The 19,439-nt window shown below is 46.4% G+C and overlaps 1 protein-coding gene across 2 annotated transcripts in view; it reads right to left on the bottom strand.

Moving 5' to 3' along the window:
* The window catches only part of slc25a26 (solute carrier family 25 member 26), an 80,582-nt gene that overhangs the window by 23,334 nt on the left and 37,809 nt on the right, over positions 1-19,439 (bottom strand). The window contains exons 6-7 of one of the 2 annotated variants that reach the window (XM_014133413.2): positions 5,057-5,101; positions 457-526 (exon numbers count right to left, since the gene is read on the bottom strand). In XM_014133413.2, coding sequence (XP_013988888.1) covers positions 457-526; positions 5,057-5,101 — 115 coding nt within the window. The remainder of the gene's footprint in view (positions 1-456; positions 527-5,056; positions 5,102-19,439) is intronic. The other variant, XM_014133414.2, reaches the window with a different exon arrangement.

The following is a 19,439-nucleotide window of genomic DNA, read 5'->3' as shown; positions in this document are numbered from 1 at the left end:
GAGACCGCTTCAGGCCTCATTGCTCAGGATGTCAGACAGCTGCATGGGCCCCAGTGCCGAGGGCGGGCCCTTCTCCCCCCTCCTGGACTCCCCTCTCTTCTCCTCCTTTCTTCCATTCCCCTGATGCTCATCTGTGCTGAGGCACAACACTGAAACCTGGCCCTCTATGTGTGCAGCACTTACTGACAGAGTGAGTCAATCGACCAATAACTTTACCTCTATCTACAGCAAAAACATTCGATCAATCAAAAGTGCTTTCTCTTTTTTTCAACGGTCTCCTGTCTTTCTAGGCCTGTGACGCAGGTAAAAGACACTGTGCCAACTGAGGCAACCGGTGTAGAATTCTTCAGGAATGTGGCTTGGTTAAACTTTCTATATTCCTGGCCCTCTACCATCCAACCTCCTCTCCATCCCTCCCTCTCTGCCTTTCCCAAAGCAGCATATAATCCTCTGCACCTGCAAAAGCTCCGCACACTGCAGCCTGCCAAGAGTAGAGAGTGTGACCTTGCCTCCATGACCACTGAGTCTGAGAGGAGAGAGAGAGAGAGAAAGAGAGATAGCGAGAAAGAGGGAGAAGAGGGGGTGGTTATTCGAGTTATCAGACGCATTAAAAACACATCCCAAACCTCATCGGAATCGGCCTGGGGCTGGGAACCAAACTGCACGGCTATTTCTGTGTTCCCCTCGCCATCTCCAGAATGATGTCATTCGCTCTTTTCCCAAGCACATTACGGGACAGAAAGAGAGGGGGAAGGGGAAAGGGAAAGACAAGAAAAAAGTGCAGTAAAGGTCCCCAAAACTCCTCTGCTCAGCAGAAGAGCCCTGGCTGATAAAGTTATGCTGTACTCATATGTGAACTAATTGACTCACTCTGTCAGTAGAGAAGAGAAGCTAAGCTCTGTTATTTGAACATGTTCATGGGGGTTAGGTCTCATCCAAGTGAAGAGGGAACAGAATGGACCCAGCTGAAGAGAGCTGTCTGCAGTCTATACTATCTTGTCAAATGTGGAAGAACCAACATTTGTTCAATATTCACCATGGAGCTTATGTAGTTATATTCACCATGGAGCTTATGGAGTTATATTCACCATGGAGCTTATGGAGTTATATTCACCATGGAGCTTATGGAGTTATATTCACCATGGAGCTTATGGAGTTATATTCACCATGGAGCTTATGGAGTTATATTCACCATGGCGCTTATGGAGTTATATTCACCATGGAGCTTATGGAGTTATATTCACCATGGAGCTTATGGAGTTATATTCACCATGGAGCTTATGGAGTTATATTCACCATGGAGCTTATGGAGTTATATTCACCATGGAGCTTATGATGTTGGATCAGTTCAGGCCTCTGTGTTCCATATTTCTGTGTTGATGTTGAAATATTGTGACAGAAGGCACTATCTGGGCTAACGTCATATAAAACAGGTTGGACTGGACCCCAACTAATTACACAATACCTCACCGCTGGCTAATTACACAACCTATACTTGTCTTGTTTAGGGTTTCCTAGCTGCTGCTATAAAACACCCATCATGCCATCCTTTCCCTCTCTCCGCAACGTTGTGAGCATGGCAGGTCTGAAGGCTGTTTGGTTGCTTTGGATTCTGGATGTAGAGTTCTGGATGTAGTTGGGCTGCAGGTTCGGCCCAAGGCTGACTGCTAATTGCTGGTGCTTCTTGAAAACACATTGTAACAGTTTGGTTGTCATAGAATAGATGAAGCAGGGATGATTTCTTTAAGGGGCAGGCAATTGAGGAACAGCATGGAATAATTACAAATAAACTCAGCAAAAAAAGAAACTCCCCTTTTTCAGGACCCTGTCTTTCAAAGATAATTTGTAAAAATCCAAATAACTTCACAGATCTTCATTGTAAAGGGTTTAAACATTGTTTCCCATGCTTAAGTAATTAATGAACATGCACCAGGGATGTAACTTAGGACACTAGAGAGGCCTTTCTACTGACTCTGAAAAACACAAAAACAAAGATGCCCAGGGTCCCTGCTCATCTGCGTGAACGTGCCTTAGGCATGCTGCAAGGAGGCATGAGGACCGCAGATATGGCCAGGGCAATAAATTGCAATGTCTGTACTGTGAGACGCCTAAGACAGCGATGCAGGGAGACAGGATGGACAGCTGATCGTCCTCGCAGTGGCAGACCACGTGTAACAACACCTGCACAGGATCGGTACATCCGAACATCACACCTGCGGGACAGGTACAGGATGGCAACAACAACTCCCGAGTTACACCAGGAACGCACAATCCCTCCATCACTGCTCAGACTGTCCGCAATAGGCTGAGAGAGACTGGACTGAGGGCTTGTAGGCCTGTTGTAAGGCAGGTCCTCACCAGACATCACCGGCAACAACGTTGCCTATGGGCACAAACCCACCATCGCTGGATCAGACAGGACTGGCAAAAGTGCTCTTCACTGACGAGTCGCGGTTAGTTGTCTCACCAGGGATGATGGTCGGATTCGCGTTTATTGTCGAAAGAATGAGCGTTACACCGAGGCCTGTAACATGAAGCAGGATCGATTTGGAGGTGGCGGGTCCATCATGGTCTGGGGCGGTGTGTCACAGCATCATCAGACTGAGCTTGTTGTCATTGCAAGCAATCTCAACGCTGTGCGTTACAGGGAAGACATCCTCCTCCCTCATGTGGTACCCTTCCTGCAGGCTCATCCTGACATGACCCTCCAGCATGACAATGCCGCCAGCCATACTGCTCGTTCTGTGCGTGATTTCCTGCAAGACAGGAATGTCAGTGTTCTGCCATGGCCAGCGAAGAGCCCGGTTCTCAATCCCATTGAGCACGTCTGGGACCTGTTGGATCGGAGGGTGAGGGCTAGGGCCATTGCCCCCAGAAATGTCCGGGAACTTGAAGGTGCCTTGGTGGAAGAATGGGGTAACATCTCACAGCAAGAACTGGCAAATCTGGTGGAGTCCATGAGGAGGAGATGCACTGCAGTACTTAATGCAGCTGGTGGCCACACCAGATACTGACTGTTACTTTTGATTTTGACCACCACGTTGTTCAGGGACACATTACTCCATTTATGTTAATCACGTGTGTGGAACTTGTTCAGTTTATGTCTCAGTTGTTGAATCTTGTTATGTTCATACAAATATGTACACATGTTAAGTTTCCTGAAAATAAACGCAGTTGACAGTGAGAGGACGTTTCTTTTTTTGCTGAGTTTATAAACCTTCCTGCTAACTTCATGTCTAGCATACATACTCTCTTTCTAACACACGCACGCACGCACACGTATACACACGCACACGCACTCAAATGTAAACACACATGTAGATTTGGGAGAGCAGGGAGAGCTGTCTCTGGTACAGTGCAGGGTGAGGATGTGTCATATTTATTCCATTAGGTTGCAGATTGAAAGGGAGACTTTGTTTCCACATCAAAGGCCTGCATGGTGGGAAGCCTCTCCACTTCTCCCTCCTGAATGACTAATAAGAGGGAAATCTGCCTGGTCAAAATAGACCTACCCCATCCTCCTTCTACTGTGTGTGTGTGTGTGTGTGTGTGTGTGTGTGTGTGTGTGTGTGTGTGTGTGTGTGTGGGTGTAGACTTATGTGGTGATGGACATGTTTGTAAGAAGCTCTGTTGGTTTGGTGGCTATGGGAGGAAGACAGTGTGTGTTGGGGATGTTTTAGTGGATCTGGTGGTTAAAAGGTACGTAGTGTTGGTTTGCTGATTGCTCTGGCTCATGTGTGAATTCGATTGACATAGGGGGCTAAATCCTAACTTGTAAAGTGTGTGTGCAAGTTTAACATAAAATCATGCATTGATGTCAGTGAGATATTAGCATGGATGTTTGAGTTGCGTGTAGCTACATTTGTTAGTATAGATTGATGCCATAGCATGTTAATGGGACGAGGAAGGTCTCTGTTGGTCTGTACTGGTTGGGTGACATATGAGGAGCTCTGGGTGTCTGCTGCCAGCTGTGCTGCTGGCTCCGTATGAAACAGAAATAAAAAGGCGTAACGCAGCACATTTCTACCCCGGAGCAGATGTGGAGCTCAGGGTGATAATGCCACACACAGACGGCAGGCGCACACAGACATACACATTAACACACATTAACCAGTCTCCTGGCTCTCCAAACAGCCAAAAAATACATTTAACCATTAGCTAGCTATTAGTTTTACTTTTTTAAGTGAAGCTTGAGTTTCAATCTATTGTCCCCTCTACGCTTTATGGTTTTCAGGCCAGGGATCTCCAGGAGAGACTACAATTCATACAGACTGGTAGGCGAGAGGAGAGGTTAGAGAGGAGATAGGATAGAAGGGTAGATGGGCAGAGGGGACAAGAGAGTGGAGGGGAGAGCGGGGCTAGATTCCAGAGCTGGCCTGTCCAGTTAAACTTTTTCCTAATGGCTGTGTGCAGATAGCCTGGAGTGAAGGCCTTTGAGATTGTGACAGAGGGGCTTGTGAATGACACATCTGCAGCAGGGGGTGGGGGGGGGGTGCAGTTCCGTCCCCCGCTCCCGCACAGCTGTGTGGTCCCCTCCTGGTTGGTCCACGCTGCATTGCCCGTTTGGACCTAACGTTAATGGAATGTTCTGCTGCCTGCGCCCCCGGAGACATGATGTCACTCTCACAAATGCTTTCAAAGAAAAACTGCTTTTATGTGTCCAAGACCAGACAATGGAGAAGGAGAGAGAGAGAGAGAGGAACAGAGAGAGAGAGAGGAACAGAGAGAGAGAGAGAGGAACAGAGAGAGAGAGAGAGAGAGAGAGAGAGAGAGAGAGAGAGAGAGAGAGAGAGAGAGAGAGAGAGAGAGAGAGAGGGGAACAGAGAGAGAGTTGACCATGCTAGGAGATGATGACTAATTGCAGCTCCATTTGATGGTAGCCGTGGTGACCCATTAAACGAGGCTGTAATTTCCCAACCTCTACTGCCGAGGAGATATGGCCAACTAGGGCGACTCCACTGTAAATGTGTCAGAACATAAGCATCCTATTACAACTTTACGGCACCATCATTACAGGGACACATTACAGCACAGAGAGACAGAGGAGGATCCATACCTTTAAATACTCCCACAGTGGAAACTGGACCAGAGAGAATGGGATCTGAAAATAGAAAACTGAAATGTGATAAACATATATAGCATGTCATTATCAATCAATACATCATATTTATAACAACTAAATATGAAGAAAATAAAATGTCAAACCAAAAGCCTCTATCAAACACCTTGATAAGGACAATAAGACACGGTACTTGGTACACGACCAAATGAGTATTTCCTTTTGGAGTTGTGACTTCACCATGGCTTTACATGGTCAAAGGTCACAACGATTCTCATACCGCAATCCATTACATAACATGTTGGAAAAGTGAATGATGTCATGAGTATCCTTATTTCACAGCAGAGCCATGCTAGTGCTCTCTCTCTCCTGAGCTAAGCTGCATGACGTCATGTCGTCCACACGGACGGGATCTCTTGGATCTGGACCGTGGTGAGATGGAGGGGTGAAGAGATGCAGATATGAAGCTAGTGAGATGGATGTGGAGAAAGTGTATACTTAAAGCCAGGGCCTGGTTCTCTCTCCTTCCATTTCTCTCCCCCTCTAATTCCTTCTTCTTCTACCCCTCATATTTCTCACACACACACACACACACACACACACACACACACACACACACACACACACACACACACACACACACACACACACACACACCCTCTGAGATCAGTGGTGATGATTAATAAATGAGAGGGCTGTGGTCTGGAGCACAGGGATGGAGGGATGAAATAAGGAGAGATGGGGATCAAAATAGTCTGGCACTGAGACAGAGGGCTGCCACTGGAAACTATCTATCAGTTCACACAGGAAGTTACAGGGAGAGGAAATCAATGTCACGGACACACGCACACACAAACACAAAATGTTACCCCCGTTGATCCTACCAACAGCAGCAGCATTTATTAATGTCTCTGAAGCTCAATTGGACTGTACTACCAAGACAAACTCATCCTAATTTAATAGTGTATCAGTCTGGGTCTGGACAGACATACATCAGCCTAACCCTCCTCTAGTCCCTCCTCCAGTCCCTCCTCCAGTGCTCACACTGCTGCTGCTTCTCTGGATGTCATGTTCACTTCACTCCAACAGAGCTCTTTATAGGCTACTTCTGGATAGAGCTCTTTATAGGCTACTTCTGGATAGAGCTCTTTAAAGGCTACTTCTGGATAGAGCTCTTTATAGGCTACTTCTGGATAAAGCTCTTTATAGGCTACTTCTGGATAGAGCTCTTTATAGGCTACTTCTGGATAGAGCTCTTTAAAGGCTACTTCTGGATAGAGCTCTTTAAAGGCTACTTCTGGATAGAGCTCTTTAAAGGCTACTTCTGGATAGAGCTCTTTAAAGGCTACTTCTGGATAGAGCTCTTTATAGGCTACTTCTGGATAGAGCTCTTTAAAGGCTACTTCTGGATAGAGCTCTTTATAGGCTACTTCTGGATAGAGCTCTTTATAGGCTACTTCTGGATAGAGCTCTTTATAGGCTACTTCTGGATAGAGCTTTTCTCTCTCCATCTTTGTTTGTCTCTCAGCTTGGCAGACATATTTGTTATAAGGAACATAATGTACTTATCCAAGCTGTGCTGTGAGCTTCATGGCAAGAAGAGAGCATTGGTTTCAGTGGAGAGGATCACTATAACAGACACCTGTCTTCTATTAAGGTTGAGATGAATTCAACCTTTCCAGACTGCAGCTAGAGAGATGGCTTCTGAGAACCCCTGATCCACCACTGATTTATGCACAAGTTTTACACCTCTGGCAGTGTGTCTGTGTGTGTCAATCCATCTGGCAATGATGGAGTGCCTGAAAGCCGCATATGGTCAGATTTATATTGATAAGCCATTTATGCTGGGAGGGCTGAGGGAAGACTGTTCACACACTCCTGACACACTCCTGGGAGAGAGGGAGTGTTTGTGTGTGTGGGTGTATCCAACTAACACTGATACAGGGGCAGACGTGGGATGATAAGGTAAATCCAATGATTGAGACGGGGTGGAGTTAAAATGATACTTCGGGATTTTGGCAAAGAGGCCCTTTATCTACTTCTACAGAGTCAGATGAACTCGCGGATACCATTTGTATGTCTCGGGGTCCAGTTTGAAGGAAGTTAGAGGTAGCTTAGCGAGCCAATGCTAACCAGCATTAGCGTAATGAGCTGTTACCCATAGACTTCCAGTCATTGCGCTAACGCTAGTTAGCAATTGCGATGCCGATAGTTAGCAACTTCCTTCAAACTACACACAGACATAAAAATAGTATCCACCAGTTCATCTGTCTCTGGGGAAGTAGATGCCAAAATCCTGAAGTATCCCTTTAACTGATGTGGGTGGCAGAGCAGGTGACTGACTCAACGGAGATAGCTCATAAGACAGTCATAACTCGTGATGCCATCGTACTTTTTATTTAACCTTTATTTAACTAGGCAAGTCAGTTAAGAACAAATTCGTATTTACATTGACAGCCTAACGACACCGGGCCAATAATGCGGCACCCTATGGGACTCCCAATCACGGCTGGTTGTGATACAGCCTGGAATCAAACCAGGGTCTGTAGTGACGCCTCTAGCACTGAGATGCAGTGCCGTAGACCGCTGCGCCACTCGGGAGACCATTGAACAGCTGTGTAGGTGAGTACTTTAACCCAAGAAAGTGAGAATGAGAGAGCGAGATTGAGAAAGAACGAGTAGTTATTTTCCTCCCTCCCTTCCTCTCAGACTGTTGCAATGAGCCCTGTCCCCTCCAGGCAGCGCAGCCATATTAATATTCCCAGAGTTCAGAGGGCCCTGCCACAAATCTGCCCGGCACATGCAGGGAGAGGCACGCCAGCACGTATAAAAGGCGGATACCTCCTGTGCTTACTCTGCCCCTCGGACCCCAGCCCCGGCCTCTTATAACGGCCCAGCAGAGAGAGAGCACGGTGTTCAGCTCTGTAAAGCCTGCCTGCCTTTGAGGCCAGGGGGCTGGGTCGGGCCAGATCGGGCCAGGGAGGACTAGAGAGGGACCAGGCTGGGTCAGAAGGCCCCAGAGCGTGTCACTACTCTGGCTCTGCATGATAACACAACACCACACGGCCAGGCCCAATAAAACCACTGAGGAACAGACTGGAGAAAGGGCAGCGTTGAGTAGGCCTGGCACACCACGCTGCCCTCACCAACACATAAAACAAGTCATTTAAACAAATAGGCTACCCAGCCATGAGCTAATTCAACACGTCAAATAGGGAGACGGGCAGAAGACGAATGGGAGTATCGACAGGAGACAGTGCGGCGAACCGAACACCTCGTAGATTTAAAAAGACGCTGTGTTTGTGGAACAGAGAGGCTGCAGGGCAGGCAGGTGTCTGTTGGATCTAGTGAAACAGATCGAAGGTTATCTTCCCCTGTTTGGTTAAGTACACAGGTGTCATAATGACATGCAACAAGAGCCATAGGAGAACAAAGCCGCTGAGTCACAGTAAGAGTAGTGTTACTAAAACAAAAAACATGAACACATTATTGTGGTTTGTGGTCTAAAAACCAGAACGACAGAAGGAGAGAGAATTGAGAGATCAGACATATTCATGTCTGTTTTAGGAAAGCGTAGCATGTCTCCATTCCCTTAATGCGAGTGACACCAGAGTGGGGGATCTCTCTCAACCACACCATCATTCCACTACATGACAGCTCAGAGTCAGGCTCTGCTCCCAGGTCCTTCAGCCTGACAGGATTACACTGGATAGAGGATGGGGTGTCACAGTCAGTCACATGGCCATGCTGGTGTGCTGGTGTGTGTTTTCAAGTCTTATGTACAGGATACACATGGTATTCACATGGTATTCACCTTCCAACAAAATGCTTACTTGCATGTTTATTCTCAACAATGCAATAATAAGAAATAATAAAAGATAAGAATACGAACATAAAGTAAATGGCTCAGTAGAATAGAATAATACATTTTAGCATAAGTATAATACAGAAACGTATGTGTTTTGGGGAAGGGGGGATTGGGGGCAAGTGTTTGAATTGAGAAGTATTAGCAATAGTAAAAATGATTTGATTTTGGTAGCAGCAGTTGTGATGTGTGTAGTATGAATATGTGTGTGTGTGTGTGTGTGTGTGTGTGTTAAGTCAGTGCTGGTGGTCAGTCCAGTTCAAGTGTTCAGGAGTCTCATGGGTTGTAGATAGAAACTGTCTCTGAGCCTGTTGCTATCAGTCTGCCCGACGGTAAGTGAGTGAACAGCTTGTGGCTGGGGTGTGTAGAGTCCTTGATGATGCTGCGGGACTTCCTCAGGCATCGTTTCAAGTAGATGTCCTGGATGGGTGGGAACACGGCCCCAGGGCATTGAGGTCGTGGATGGAGAAATTCCGTACCAGGCAGTGATGCAATTGGTCAAGACGCTCTCGATGGTGCAGTGGTACTACTTGGAGAGGACGCGGGGTGGAATGCCTCATTTCTTCAGACGTCTTAGGAAGTAGAGGAGCTGTGCGCCTTCTTGACAAGAGTGGTGGTGTTATTAGTCATGTCAAGTCATCTGTGATGTGGACAGAGGAACTCAAAACTGGTTTCCAATCCTCACAGCCTGTGGTCTGCCTGTCATCAAGTCCAGGATCTAGTTGAAGGGTAGTGTCCAAACCCAGGGCTTTGAGCTTGGAGGGAACAATAGTGTTGAACGCTGAAATGTCAATGAATTGCATTCTCACATACACTACATTACCAAAAGTATGTGGACACCTGCTAATCGAACATCTCATTCCAAAATCATGGGCATTAATATGGAGTTGGTCCCACCTTTGCTGCTATAACAGCCTCTACTCTTCTGGGAAGGATTCCACTAGATGTTGGAACATTGCTGTGTGGATTGGCTTCCATTCAACCACAAGAGCATTAGTGAGGCTGGGTACTGATGTTGGGTGGCTCGCAGTCGGCGTTTCAATTCATCCCAAAGGTGTTTGATGGAGTTGAGGTCAGGGCTCTGTGCAGGCCAGTCAAGTTCTTCCATACTGATCTCGACAAACCATTTCTGTATGGACCTCGCTTTGTGCACGAGGGCATTGTCATGCAGAAACAGGAAAGGCCCCTCCCAAACTGTTGCCACACAATTGGAAGCACAGAATCGTCTAGAATGTCATTGTATACTGAAGTGTTAGGATTTCCCTTCACTGGAACTAAGGGGCCTAGCCCGAACCATGAAAAACAGCCCTAGACCATTATTCCTGCTCCACCAAACTTTACAGTTGGCACTATGCATTGGGGTAGGTATGTTCTCCTGGCTTCCGCCAAACCCAGATTCGTCCGAAGGACTGCCAGATGGTGAATCGTTATTCATCACTCCAGAGAATGCGTTGCCACTGCTCCAGAGTCCAACAGCGACAAACTTTACACCACTCCAGCAGACGCTTGGCATTGCACATGGTGATCTTAGGCTTGTGTACAGCTGCTGGCCATGGAATCCCATTTCATGAAGCTCCCGATGAACAGTTATTGTACTGACGTTGCTTCCAGAGGCAGTTTGGAACTCCATAGTGAGTGTTGCTGCTGAGGACAGATCAAATCAAATCAAATTTATTTATATAGCCCTTCTTACATCAGCTGATGTAGCTGATCAGCTGATGATGACAGATGATTTTTAAACGCTATCCGCTTCAGCACCCGGAGGATCTGTTCTGTGAGCTTGTGTGGCCTGCCACTTCGCGCCTGAGCCGTTGTTGCTCCTAGACCTTGCCACTTCACAATAACAGCACTGACAGTTGACCGGGGCAGCTCTAGCAGGGCAGAAATTTGACGAACTGACTTGTTAGAAAGGTAGCATCCTATGACGGTGCCACATTGAAAGTCACTGATCTCTTCAGTAAGGCCATTCTACTGCCAATGTTCGTCTATGGAGATTGAATGGCTGTGTGCTTGATTTTATACACCTGTCAGTAATGGGTGTGGCTGAAATAGCTGAACCCACTAATTTGAAGGGGTGTCCACATACTTTTGTATATACAGTGCCTTCAAAATGATTCAGACCCCTTGACTTTTCCGCATTTTGTTACGTTACAGGCTTATTCTAAAATGTATTAAATAAAAATAAATATCCTCAGCAATCTACTACACACAATACCCCATAATGAGAAAATGAAAACAGAATTTTAGAAATGTATATGAAAAACCCCCAGAAATACCTTAAGTATTCAGCCTCATTGCTATGAGACTTCGAAATTGAGCTCAAATGCATCCTGTTTCCATTGATCATCCTTGAGATGTTTCTACAACTTGATTGGAGTCCACCTGTGGTAAATTCAATTGATTGGACATGATTTGGAAAGTCACACACCTGTCTATATAAGGTCCCACAGTTGACAGTGCATGTCAGAGCAAAAAACAAGCCATGAGGTCGAAGGAATTGTCTATAGAGCTCCGAGACAGGATTGTGTCGAGGCACAGATCTGGGGAAGGGTACCAAAACATTTCTGCAGAATTGAAGGTCCACAAGAACACAGTGGCCTCCATCATTCTTAAATGGAAGAAGTTTGGAACCACCAAGACTCTTCCTAGAGCTGGCCGCCTGGCCAAACTGAGCAATCGGAGGACAAGGGCCTTGGTCAGGGAGGTGACCAAGAACCTGAAGGTCACTCTGACATAGCTTTAGAGATCTACTGTGGAGATGGGAGAACCTTCCAGAAGGACAACCATCTCTGCAGCACTCCACCAATCAGGCCTTTATGGTAGAGTGGTCAGACAGAAGCCACTCCTCAGTAAAAGGCACATGACAGCCCGCTTGGAGTTTGCCAAAAGGCACCTAAAGACTCTCAGACCATGAGAAACAAGATTCTCTGGTCTGATGAAACCAAGATTCAACTCTTTGGTCTGAATGCCAAGTGTCACATCTGGAGGAAACCTGGCACCATCCCTACGTTGAAGAATGGTGGTGGCAGCATCATGCTGTGGGGATGTTTTTCAGCGGCAGGGACTGGGAGACTAGTCAAGATCGAGGCAAAGATGAACGGAGCAAAGTACAAAGAGATCCTTGATGAAAACCTGCTCCAGAGCACTCAGGACCTCAGACTGGGGCGAAGGTTCAGCTTCCAACAGAACAATGACCCTAAGCACACAGCCAAGACAAAGCAGAGTGGCTTCTGTACAAGTCTTTGAATGTCCTTGATTGGCCCAGCCAGAGCCCGGACTTGAACCCGATCAAACATCTCTGGAGAGATCTGAAGCAACGCTCCCCATCCAACCTGATAGAGCTTGAGAGGATCTGCAGAGAAGAATGGGAGAAACTCCCCAAATACAGGTGTGCCAAGCTTGTAGCATTATATCCAAGAAGACTTAAGGCTGTAATTGCTGCCAAAGGTGCTTCAACAAAGTACTGAGTAAAGGGTCTGAATACTTATGTAAATATGATATCAGTTTATTTTATCACAAAAAAAATCTAAACCTGTTTTGGCTTTGTCGTTATGGTATCGTATGTAGATTTGTTTTTTTCTCATCATTTATTCAATTTTAAAATTAAGCTGTAACGTAACAAAATGTGGAAAAAGTCAAGGGGTCTGTATACTTTCCCGAAGGCAAAGTATAGATGTTCCTCTTGTCCAGATGTGTTAGGGCCGTGTGAGTAGCGATGGAATTGGCATCTTCCGTGGATCTGTTTGAGTGGAAGGCAAATCGGAGTGGGTGCAGTGTACCATGCCTTGATGTGGGCAAAGACCAGCCTCTCGAAGCACTTCATGATGACATGGGGTGAGTGCGACAGGGCGACAGTCATTTAGAGGGTGTGTGTGTACTCTTAACTGTATTAGTATTCAGAGATGCTTCAGGCCATCACAGGCCTTTAGCCACTCACTCGACGGCAGGAAAAACATGTCAAAATACATTGAGTCTGATTGGAGGGCTTGCAGTTGGCTGCAATTTGGCATATGACTTTAATAGGTCAGGCTTCAGCCCTGCATACTGATGACAAGCATGTGGATAGTGAGACAGTGAAAAGGTGGTGAATTTAAATATCCCTGTCTACACGTTATTTCCGGTCACAACTTGTAGACTTGTTTACGTGCTGCTGTACGTTTTTGTTGCTAACCTTACTTTGCTACCTGACACCTTTACGGTTTTTACTTTTTAATTACCGTTTATATTTTTCGTTTTTCCCTCACTCAACTTTTTTTTCATTCAACTTTTTCACTCCAGACGCTTTATCTGGACATGGTTCGTCAGGACCTCCCACAGCTGAAGCTAAGTAGTAACATTAACATGATGCCTTCTAATTGGTGTACTCATAATATACAGGAGAACGATCGCCGCAGCTTCAGACGCAATCGTTAGGCAAGGGTAATTTCAGTGTAGGAAAGGATGAAACAGCGTCTGTGCCACCAGTAAGTACAGATAGTAGAATAAATTCCATCGCACGGTCCCCGCAGCCGGACAACTTTCTCATGGCTTCTGGAAGGAAATGCTGTAGGAATGCTCAACCGGTGTTGCTCAATCAAGGCCGACAGAAACTTTCAACCAGTTCTCCCCATTAAGCAGCGGGTCGGAGTCAGCGGCCGAGCCTTCTCTGGTCTCTACTCCTCCCGTTACGGGGTCTGAGACGCCGAAGCCTCCCACCATTAGCTCTGAGAAATTGAAAACCCTAGTCATTGGTGACTCCATTACCCGCAGTATTAGACTTAAAACGAATCATCCAGCGATCATACACTGTTTATCAGGGGGCAGGGCTACCGACGTTAAGGCTAATCTGAAGATGGTGCTGGCTAAAGCTAAAACTGGCAAATGTAGAGAGTATAGGGATACTGTTATCCACATCGGCACCAACGATGTTAGGATGAAACAGTCAGAGGTCACCAAGCGCAACATAGCTTCAGCGTGTAAATCAGCTAGAAAGATGTGTCGGCATCGATTAATTGTCTCTGGCCCCCTCCCAGTTAGGGGGAGTGATGAGCTCTACAGCAGAGACTCACAACTCAATCGCTGGTTGAAAACTGTTTTCTGCCCCTCCCAAAAGATAGAATTTGTAGATAATTGGCCCAATTTCTGGGATCACCCACAAACAGGACCAAGCTTGGCTTGTTGAGGAGTGATGACTCCATCCAAGCTGGAGGGGTGCTCTCATCTTATCTACAAACATAGACAGGGCTCTAACTCCCCTAGCTCCACAATGAAATAGGGTGCAGGCCAGGCAGCAGGCTGTTAGCCAACCTGCCAGCTTAGTGGAGTCTGCCACTAGCACAGTCAGTGTAACTAGCACAGTCAGTGTAGTCAGCTCAGCTATCCCCATTGAGACCGTGTCTGTGCCTCGACCTAGGTTGGGCAAAACTAAACATGGCGGTGTTCGGCTTAGCAATCTCACTGGAATAAAGACCTTCTCCATTCCTGCCATTATTGAAAGAGATTGTGATATCTCACATCTCAAAATAGGACTACTTAATGTTAGATCCCTCACTTCCAAGGCAGTTATAGTCAATGAACTAATCACTGATCATAACCTTGATGTGATTGGCCTGACTGAAACATGGCATAAGCCTGATGAATTTACTGTGTTAAATGAGGCCTCACCTCCTAGTGAGGCCTCATTTACACTAGTGACCATATCCCCCGCGCATCCCACAAAGGCGGAGGCGTTGCTAACATTTATGATAGCAATTTTCAATTTACCAAAAGAAAAACAACGTTTTCGTCTTTTGAGCTTCTAGTCATGAAATCTATGCAGCCTACTCATTCACTTTTTATAGCTACTGTTTACAGGCCTCCTGGGCCATATACAGCATTCCCCACTGAGTTCCCTGAATTCCTATCGGACCTTGTAGTCATGGCAGATAATATTCAAATTTTTGGAGCCATCATCGACTCAGTGGGTTTTGTCCAACAAGTCTCCGGACCTACTAACTGCCACAGTCATATTCTGGAACTAGTTTTGTCCCGTGGATCTTAATGTTTTTCCTCATAATCCTGGACTATCGGACCACCATTTTATTACGTTAGCAATCGCAACAAATAATCTGCTCAGACCCCAACCAAGGATCATCAAAAGTAGTGCAATTAATTCTCGGACAACCCAAAGATTCCTAGATGCCCTTCTGGACTCCCTCTGCCTACCCAAGGACGTCACAGTACAAAAATCAGTTAGCCACCTAACTGAGGAACTCAATTTAACCTTGCACAAAACCCTAGATGCAGTCGCACCCCTGAAAACAAAAAACATTTGTCATAAGAAACTAGCTCCCTGGTATACAGAAATTACCCGAGCTCTGAAGCAAGCTTCCAGAAAATTGGAACGGAAATGCGCCCCACCAAACTGGAAGTCTTCCGACTAGCTTGGAAAGACAGTACCGTGCAGTATCGAAGAGCCCTCACTGCTGCTCGATCATCCTATTTTTCCAACTTAATTGAGGAAAATAAGAACAATCCAACATTTATTTCAGCAGTGAAAAATTCATGAACTTCTTTTGAGGAAAAGATGATAATTAGAAAGCAAATTACAGACTCCTCATTAAATCTGCGTATTCTTCCAAAGCTCAGGTGTCCTGAGTCTGCACAACTCTGCCAGGACCTAGGATCAAGGGAGACACTAAAGTGTTTTAGTACTATATCTCTTGACACAATGATGAAAATAATCATGGCCTCTAAACCTTCAAGCTGCATACTGGACCCTATTCCAACTACTGAAAGAGCTGCTTCCTGTGCTTGGCCCTCCTATGTTGAACATAATAAACGGCTCTCTATCCACCGGATGTGTACCAAACTCAATAAAAGTGGCAGTAATAAAGCCTCTCTTGAAAAAGCCAAACCTTGACCCAGAAAATATAAAAAACTAAATCGGCCTATATCAAATCTCCCATTCCTCTCAATTGTTTTTGAAAAAGCTGTTGCGCAGCAACTCACTGCCTTCCTGAAGACAAACAATATATACGAAACGCTTCAGTCTGGTTTTAGACCCCATCATAGCACTGAGACTGCACTTGTGAAGGTGGTAAATTACCTTTTAATGGCGTCAGACCAAGGCTCTGCATCTGTCCTTGTGCTCCTACCTAGACCTTAGTGCTGCTTTTGATACCATCGATCACCACATTCTTTTGGAGAGATTGGAAACTCAAATTGGTCTACACAGACAAGTTCTGGCCTGGTTTAGATCTTATCTGTCGGAAAGATATCAGTTTGTCTCTGTGGATGGTTTGTCCTCTGACAAATCAACTGTAAATTTCGGTGTTCCTCAAGGTTCCGTTTTAGGACCACTTTGTTTTCACTATATATTTTACCTCTTGGTGATGTCATTTGGAAACATAATGTTAACTTTCACTGCTATGCGGATGACACAGCTGTACATTTCGGTGAAACATGGTGAATCCCCAAATTTGCCCTCGCTGGAAGCCTGTGTTTCAGACATAAGGAAGTGGATGGCTGCAAATTTTCTATATTTAAACTCAGACAAAACAGAGATGCTTGTTCTAGGTCCCAAGAAACAAAGAAATCTTCTGTTGAATCTGACAATTAATCTTGATGGTTGTACAGTCGTCTCAAATAAAACTGTGAAGGACCTCGGAGTTACTCTGGACCCTGATCTCTCTTTTGACGAACATATCAAGACTGTTTCAAGGACAGCCTTTTTCCATCTACGTAACATTGCAAAAATCTGAAACTTTCTGTCCAAAAATGAGACAAAAATGAATCCATGCTTTTGTCACTTCTAGGTTAGACTACTGTAATGATCTACTTTCCGGCTACCTGGATACACACTAAATAAACTTCAGTTAGTGCTAAACACGGCTGCTAGAATCCTGTCTAGAACCCCAAAATGTTATCATATTACTCCAGTGCTAGTCTCTCTACACTGGCTTCCTGTTTAGGCAAGTGCTGATTTCATGGTTTTACTGCTAACCTACAAAGCATTACATGGGCTTGCTCCTACCCATCTCTCCGATTTGGTCCTGCCGTACATACCTACACGTAGGCTACGGTCACAAGACGCAGGCCTCCTTACTGTCCCTAGAATTTCTAAGCAAACAGCTGGAGGCAGGGCTTTCTCCTATAGAGCTCAATTTTTATGGAATGGTCTGCCTACCCTTGTGAGAGACGCAGACTCGGGCTCAACCTTTAAGTCTTTATTCAAGACTCTTTATTCAAGACCTCTTTACTCTTTATTCAAGAATCTCTTCAGCAGGTCCTATGATTGAGAGTGTAGTCTGGCCCAGGAGTGTGAAGGTGAACGGAAAGGCACTGGAGCAACGAACCGCCCTTGCTGTCTCTGCCTAGCCGGTTCCCCTCTCACCACTGGGATTCTCTGCCTCTAACCCTATTACAGGGGCTGAGTCACTGGCTTACTGGTGCTCTTCCATGCCGTCCCTAGGAGGGGTGCGTCACTTGAGTGGGTTGAGTCACTGACGGATTTTCCTGTCTGGGTTGGCGCCCCCCCCTTGAGTTGTGCCGTGGCGGAGATCTTTGTGGGCTATACTCGGCCTTGTCTCAGGATGGTAAGTTGGTGGTTGAAGATATCGCTCTAGTGGTGTGGGGGTTGTGCTTTGGAAAAGTGGGTGGGGTTATATCCTGTCTGTTTGGTCCTGTCCGGGGGTATCGTCGGATGGGGCCACAGTGTCTCCCGACCCCTCCTGTCTCAGCCTCCAGTATTTATGCTGCAGTAGTTTGTGTCGGGGGGCTAGGGTCAGTCTGTTATATCTGGAGTATTTCTCCTGTCTTATCCGGTGCCCTGTGTGAATTTAAGTATGCTCTCTCTAATTCTCTCTTTCTCTCTCTCGGAGGATCTGAGCCCTAGGACCATGCCTCAGGACTACCTGGCCTGATGACTCCTTGCTGTCCCCAGTCCACCTGGCCGTGCTGCTGCTCCAGTTTCAACTGCTCTGCCTGACATGTTCACCGGATGTGCTACCTGTCCCAGACCTGCTGTTTTCAACTCTCTAGAGACAGCAGGAGCGGTAGAGATACTCTGAATGATCGGCTATGAAAAGCCAACTGAAATTGACTCCTGAGTTGCTGACCTGTTGCACCCTTGACAACCACTGTGATTATTATTATTTTAACCAGCTGGTCATCTATGAACATTTGAACATCTTGGCCATGTTCTGTTATAATCTCCACCCGGCAGAGCCAGAAGAGGACTGGCCACCCCTCATAGCCTGGTTACTCTCTAGGTTTTTTCCTAGGTTCTGGCCTTTCTCTGGAGTTTTTTCTAGCCACCGTGCTTCTACACCTGCATTGTTTGCTGTTTGGGGTTTTAGGCTGGGTTTCTGTACAGCACTTTGAGATATCAGCTGATGTAAGAAGGGCTTTATAAATACATTTGATCTACTACTGTACCCTAACAGCCAGCACTAACTACAGTAGCTAAGAGTAGACAAATGGGTAGGAAAACTATTTTTATTTGATTCTGTTGTCTTCACTCAACGTCTTTTCCATTCTTAAGGACTCTGGCGGTTCCAGTCTATTAGATCAGACTTTTCCAATGACGCATGAGCCTTTTCCTCTATTCCCTCAATCAGATCCAGACAGACAGAGACACACCTCTGGGCTCAGACACAGCTGGACTGGTGCTGCTGGAGCACTCTCTCTTTTACACGTTTTAAATGCTGCCCACCTGCACCACTAAGCCTTTTCCTGCACCATTCCGACCTCCAAGCCTGTCTAGTCGTCTACCTCTTTGTCTCCCTCTGTTTCTCCCTCTGTTCTGAGCAGCACTGGAGATGGGACTACACTGCAGGCCTACGGGTCTGACAGGGGCTGGTTTAGGAGCTCTCACAATCAGAAAGAAAGGAGAAGTCAGTAACCCCAGTTCCAGGAGGCACGAAAGAGAGGGGGAGAGATCAAATCTCCAGCAGAATGGGGACAGCTGTGCTCCTCAGGATGGATAGATGAGGAAAGGACCTGGTAGACAAGTAAGGAAATCTGTGACATTTCAAGGAGGAGAGACAGGGAATCAAAGGTAGACTATAGTCTGCAAGACAGAAGGCTGTGAGGTTCTTCACTTCCTGGGAAGAGGTTAGGGCAGAACTTCAAAAAGGTACATGGAAGTGAGAGCCATTTCCTATGTAGCGGACAGAGGTGTTTTTGCTATCCAGAGAGCAGAGAGAGGAGACAGACAGTGGCCATATTGAAGGGGTTATAGAGCGGGCTGGAGCTGGGGATGGAGGGCCTGGGAGACAGATGGCGGCCATATTATGGGTGGTTGGGGGGTTTAGAGCAGGGCTGGAGCTGGGGAGGGAAAGCCTGGTAGACAGACAGCGGCCATATTGGTGGGTTTATAGAGCAGGGTTGGGGAGGGAGGCCTTGGGGCGCAACATGAAGCAGATGGGACTCAGATGGTTTAGCCATCAGCATGGTCTGAATGAGCAGGAAAAGAGAGCAGAGCACCATGGGCCATGTGACAACCCATATGAGGTCGGGACAAAGGAGGGGGAGAGAGAGAGAGAGCGGCCCAGA

This window comes from Salmo salar, chromosome ssa12 (genome assembly GCF_905237065.1).
Source record: "Salmo salar chromosome ssa12, Ssal_v3.1, whole genome shotgun sequence".
Classification (NCBI taxonomy): domain Eukaryota; kingdom Metazoa; phylum Chordata; class Actinopteri; order Salmoniformes; family Salmonidae; genus Salmo; species Salmo salar.
The sequence above is the reverse complement of the archived record's forward strand: the minus strand, read 5'-3'. Positions and strand labels throughout refer to the sequence as shown.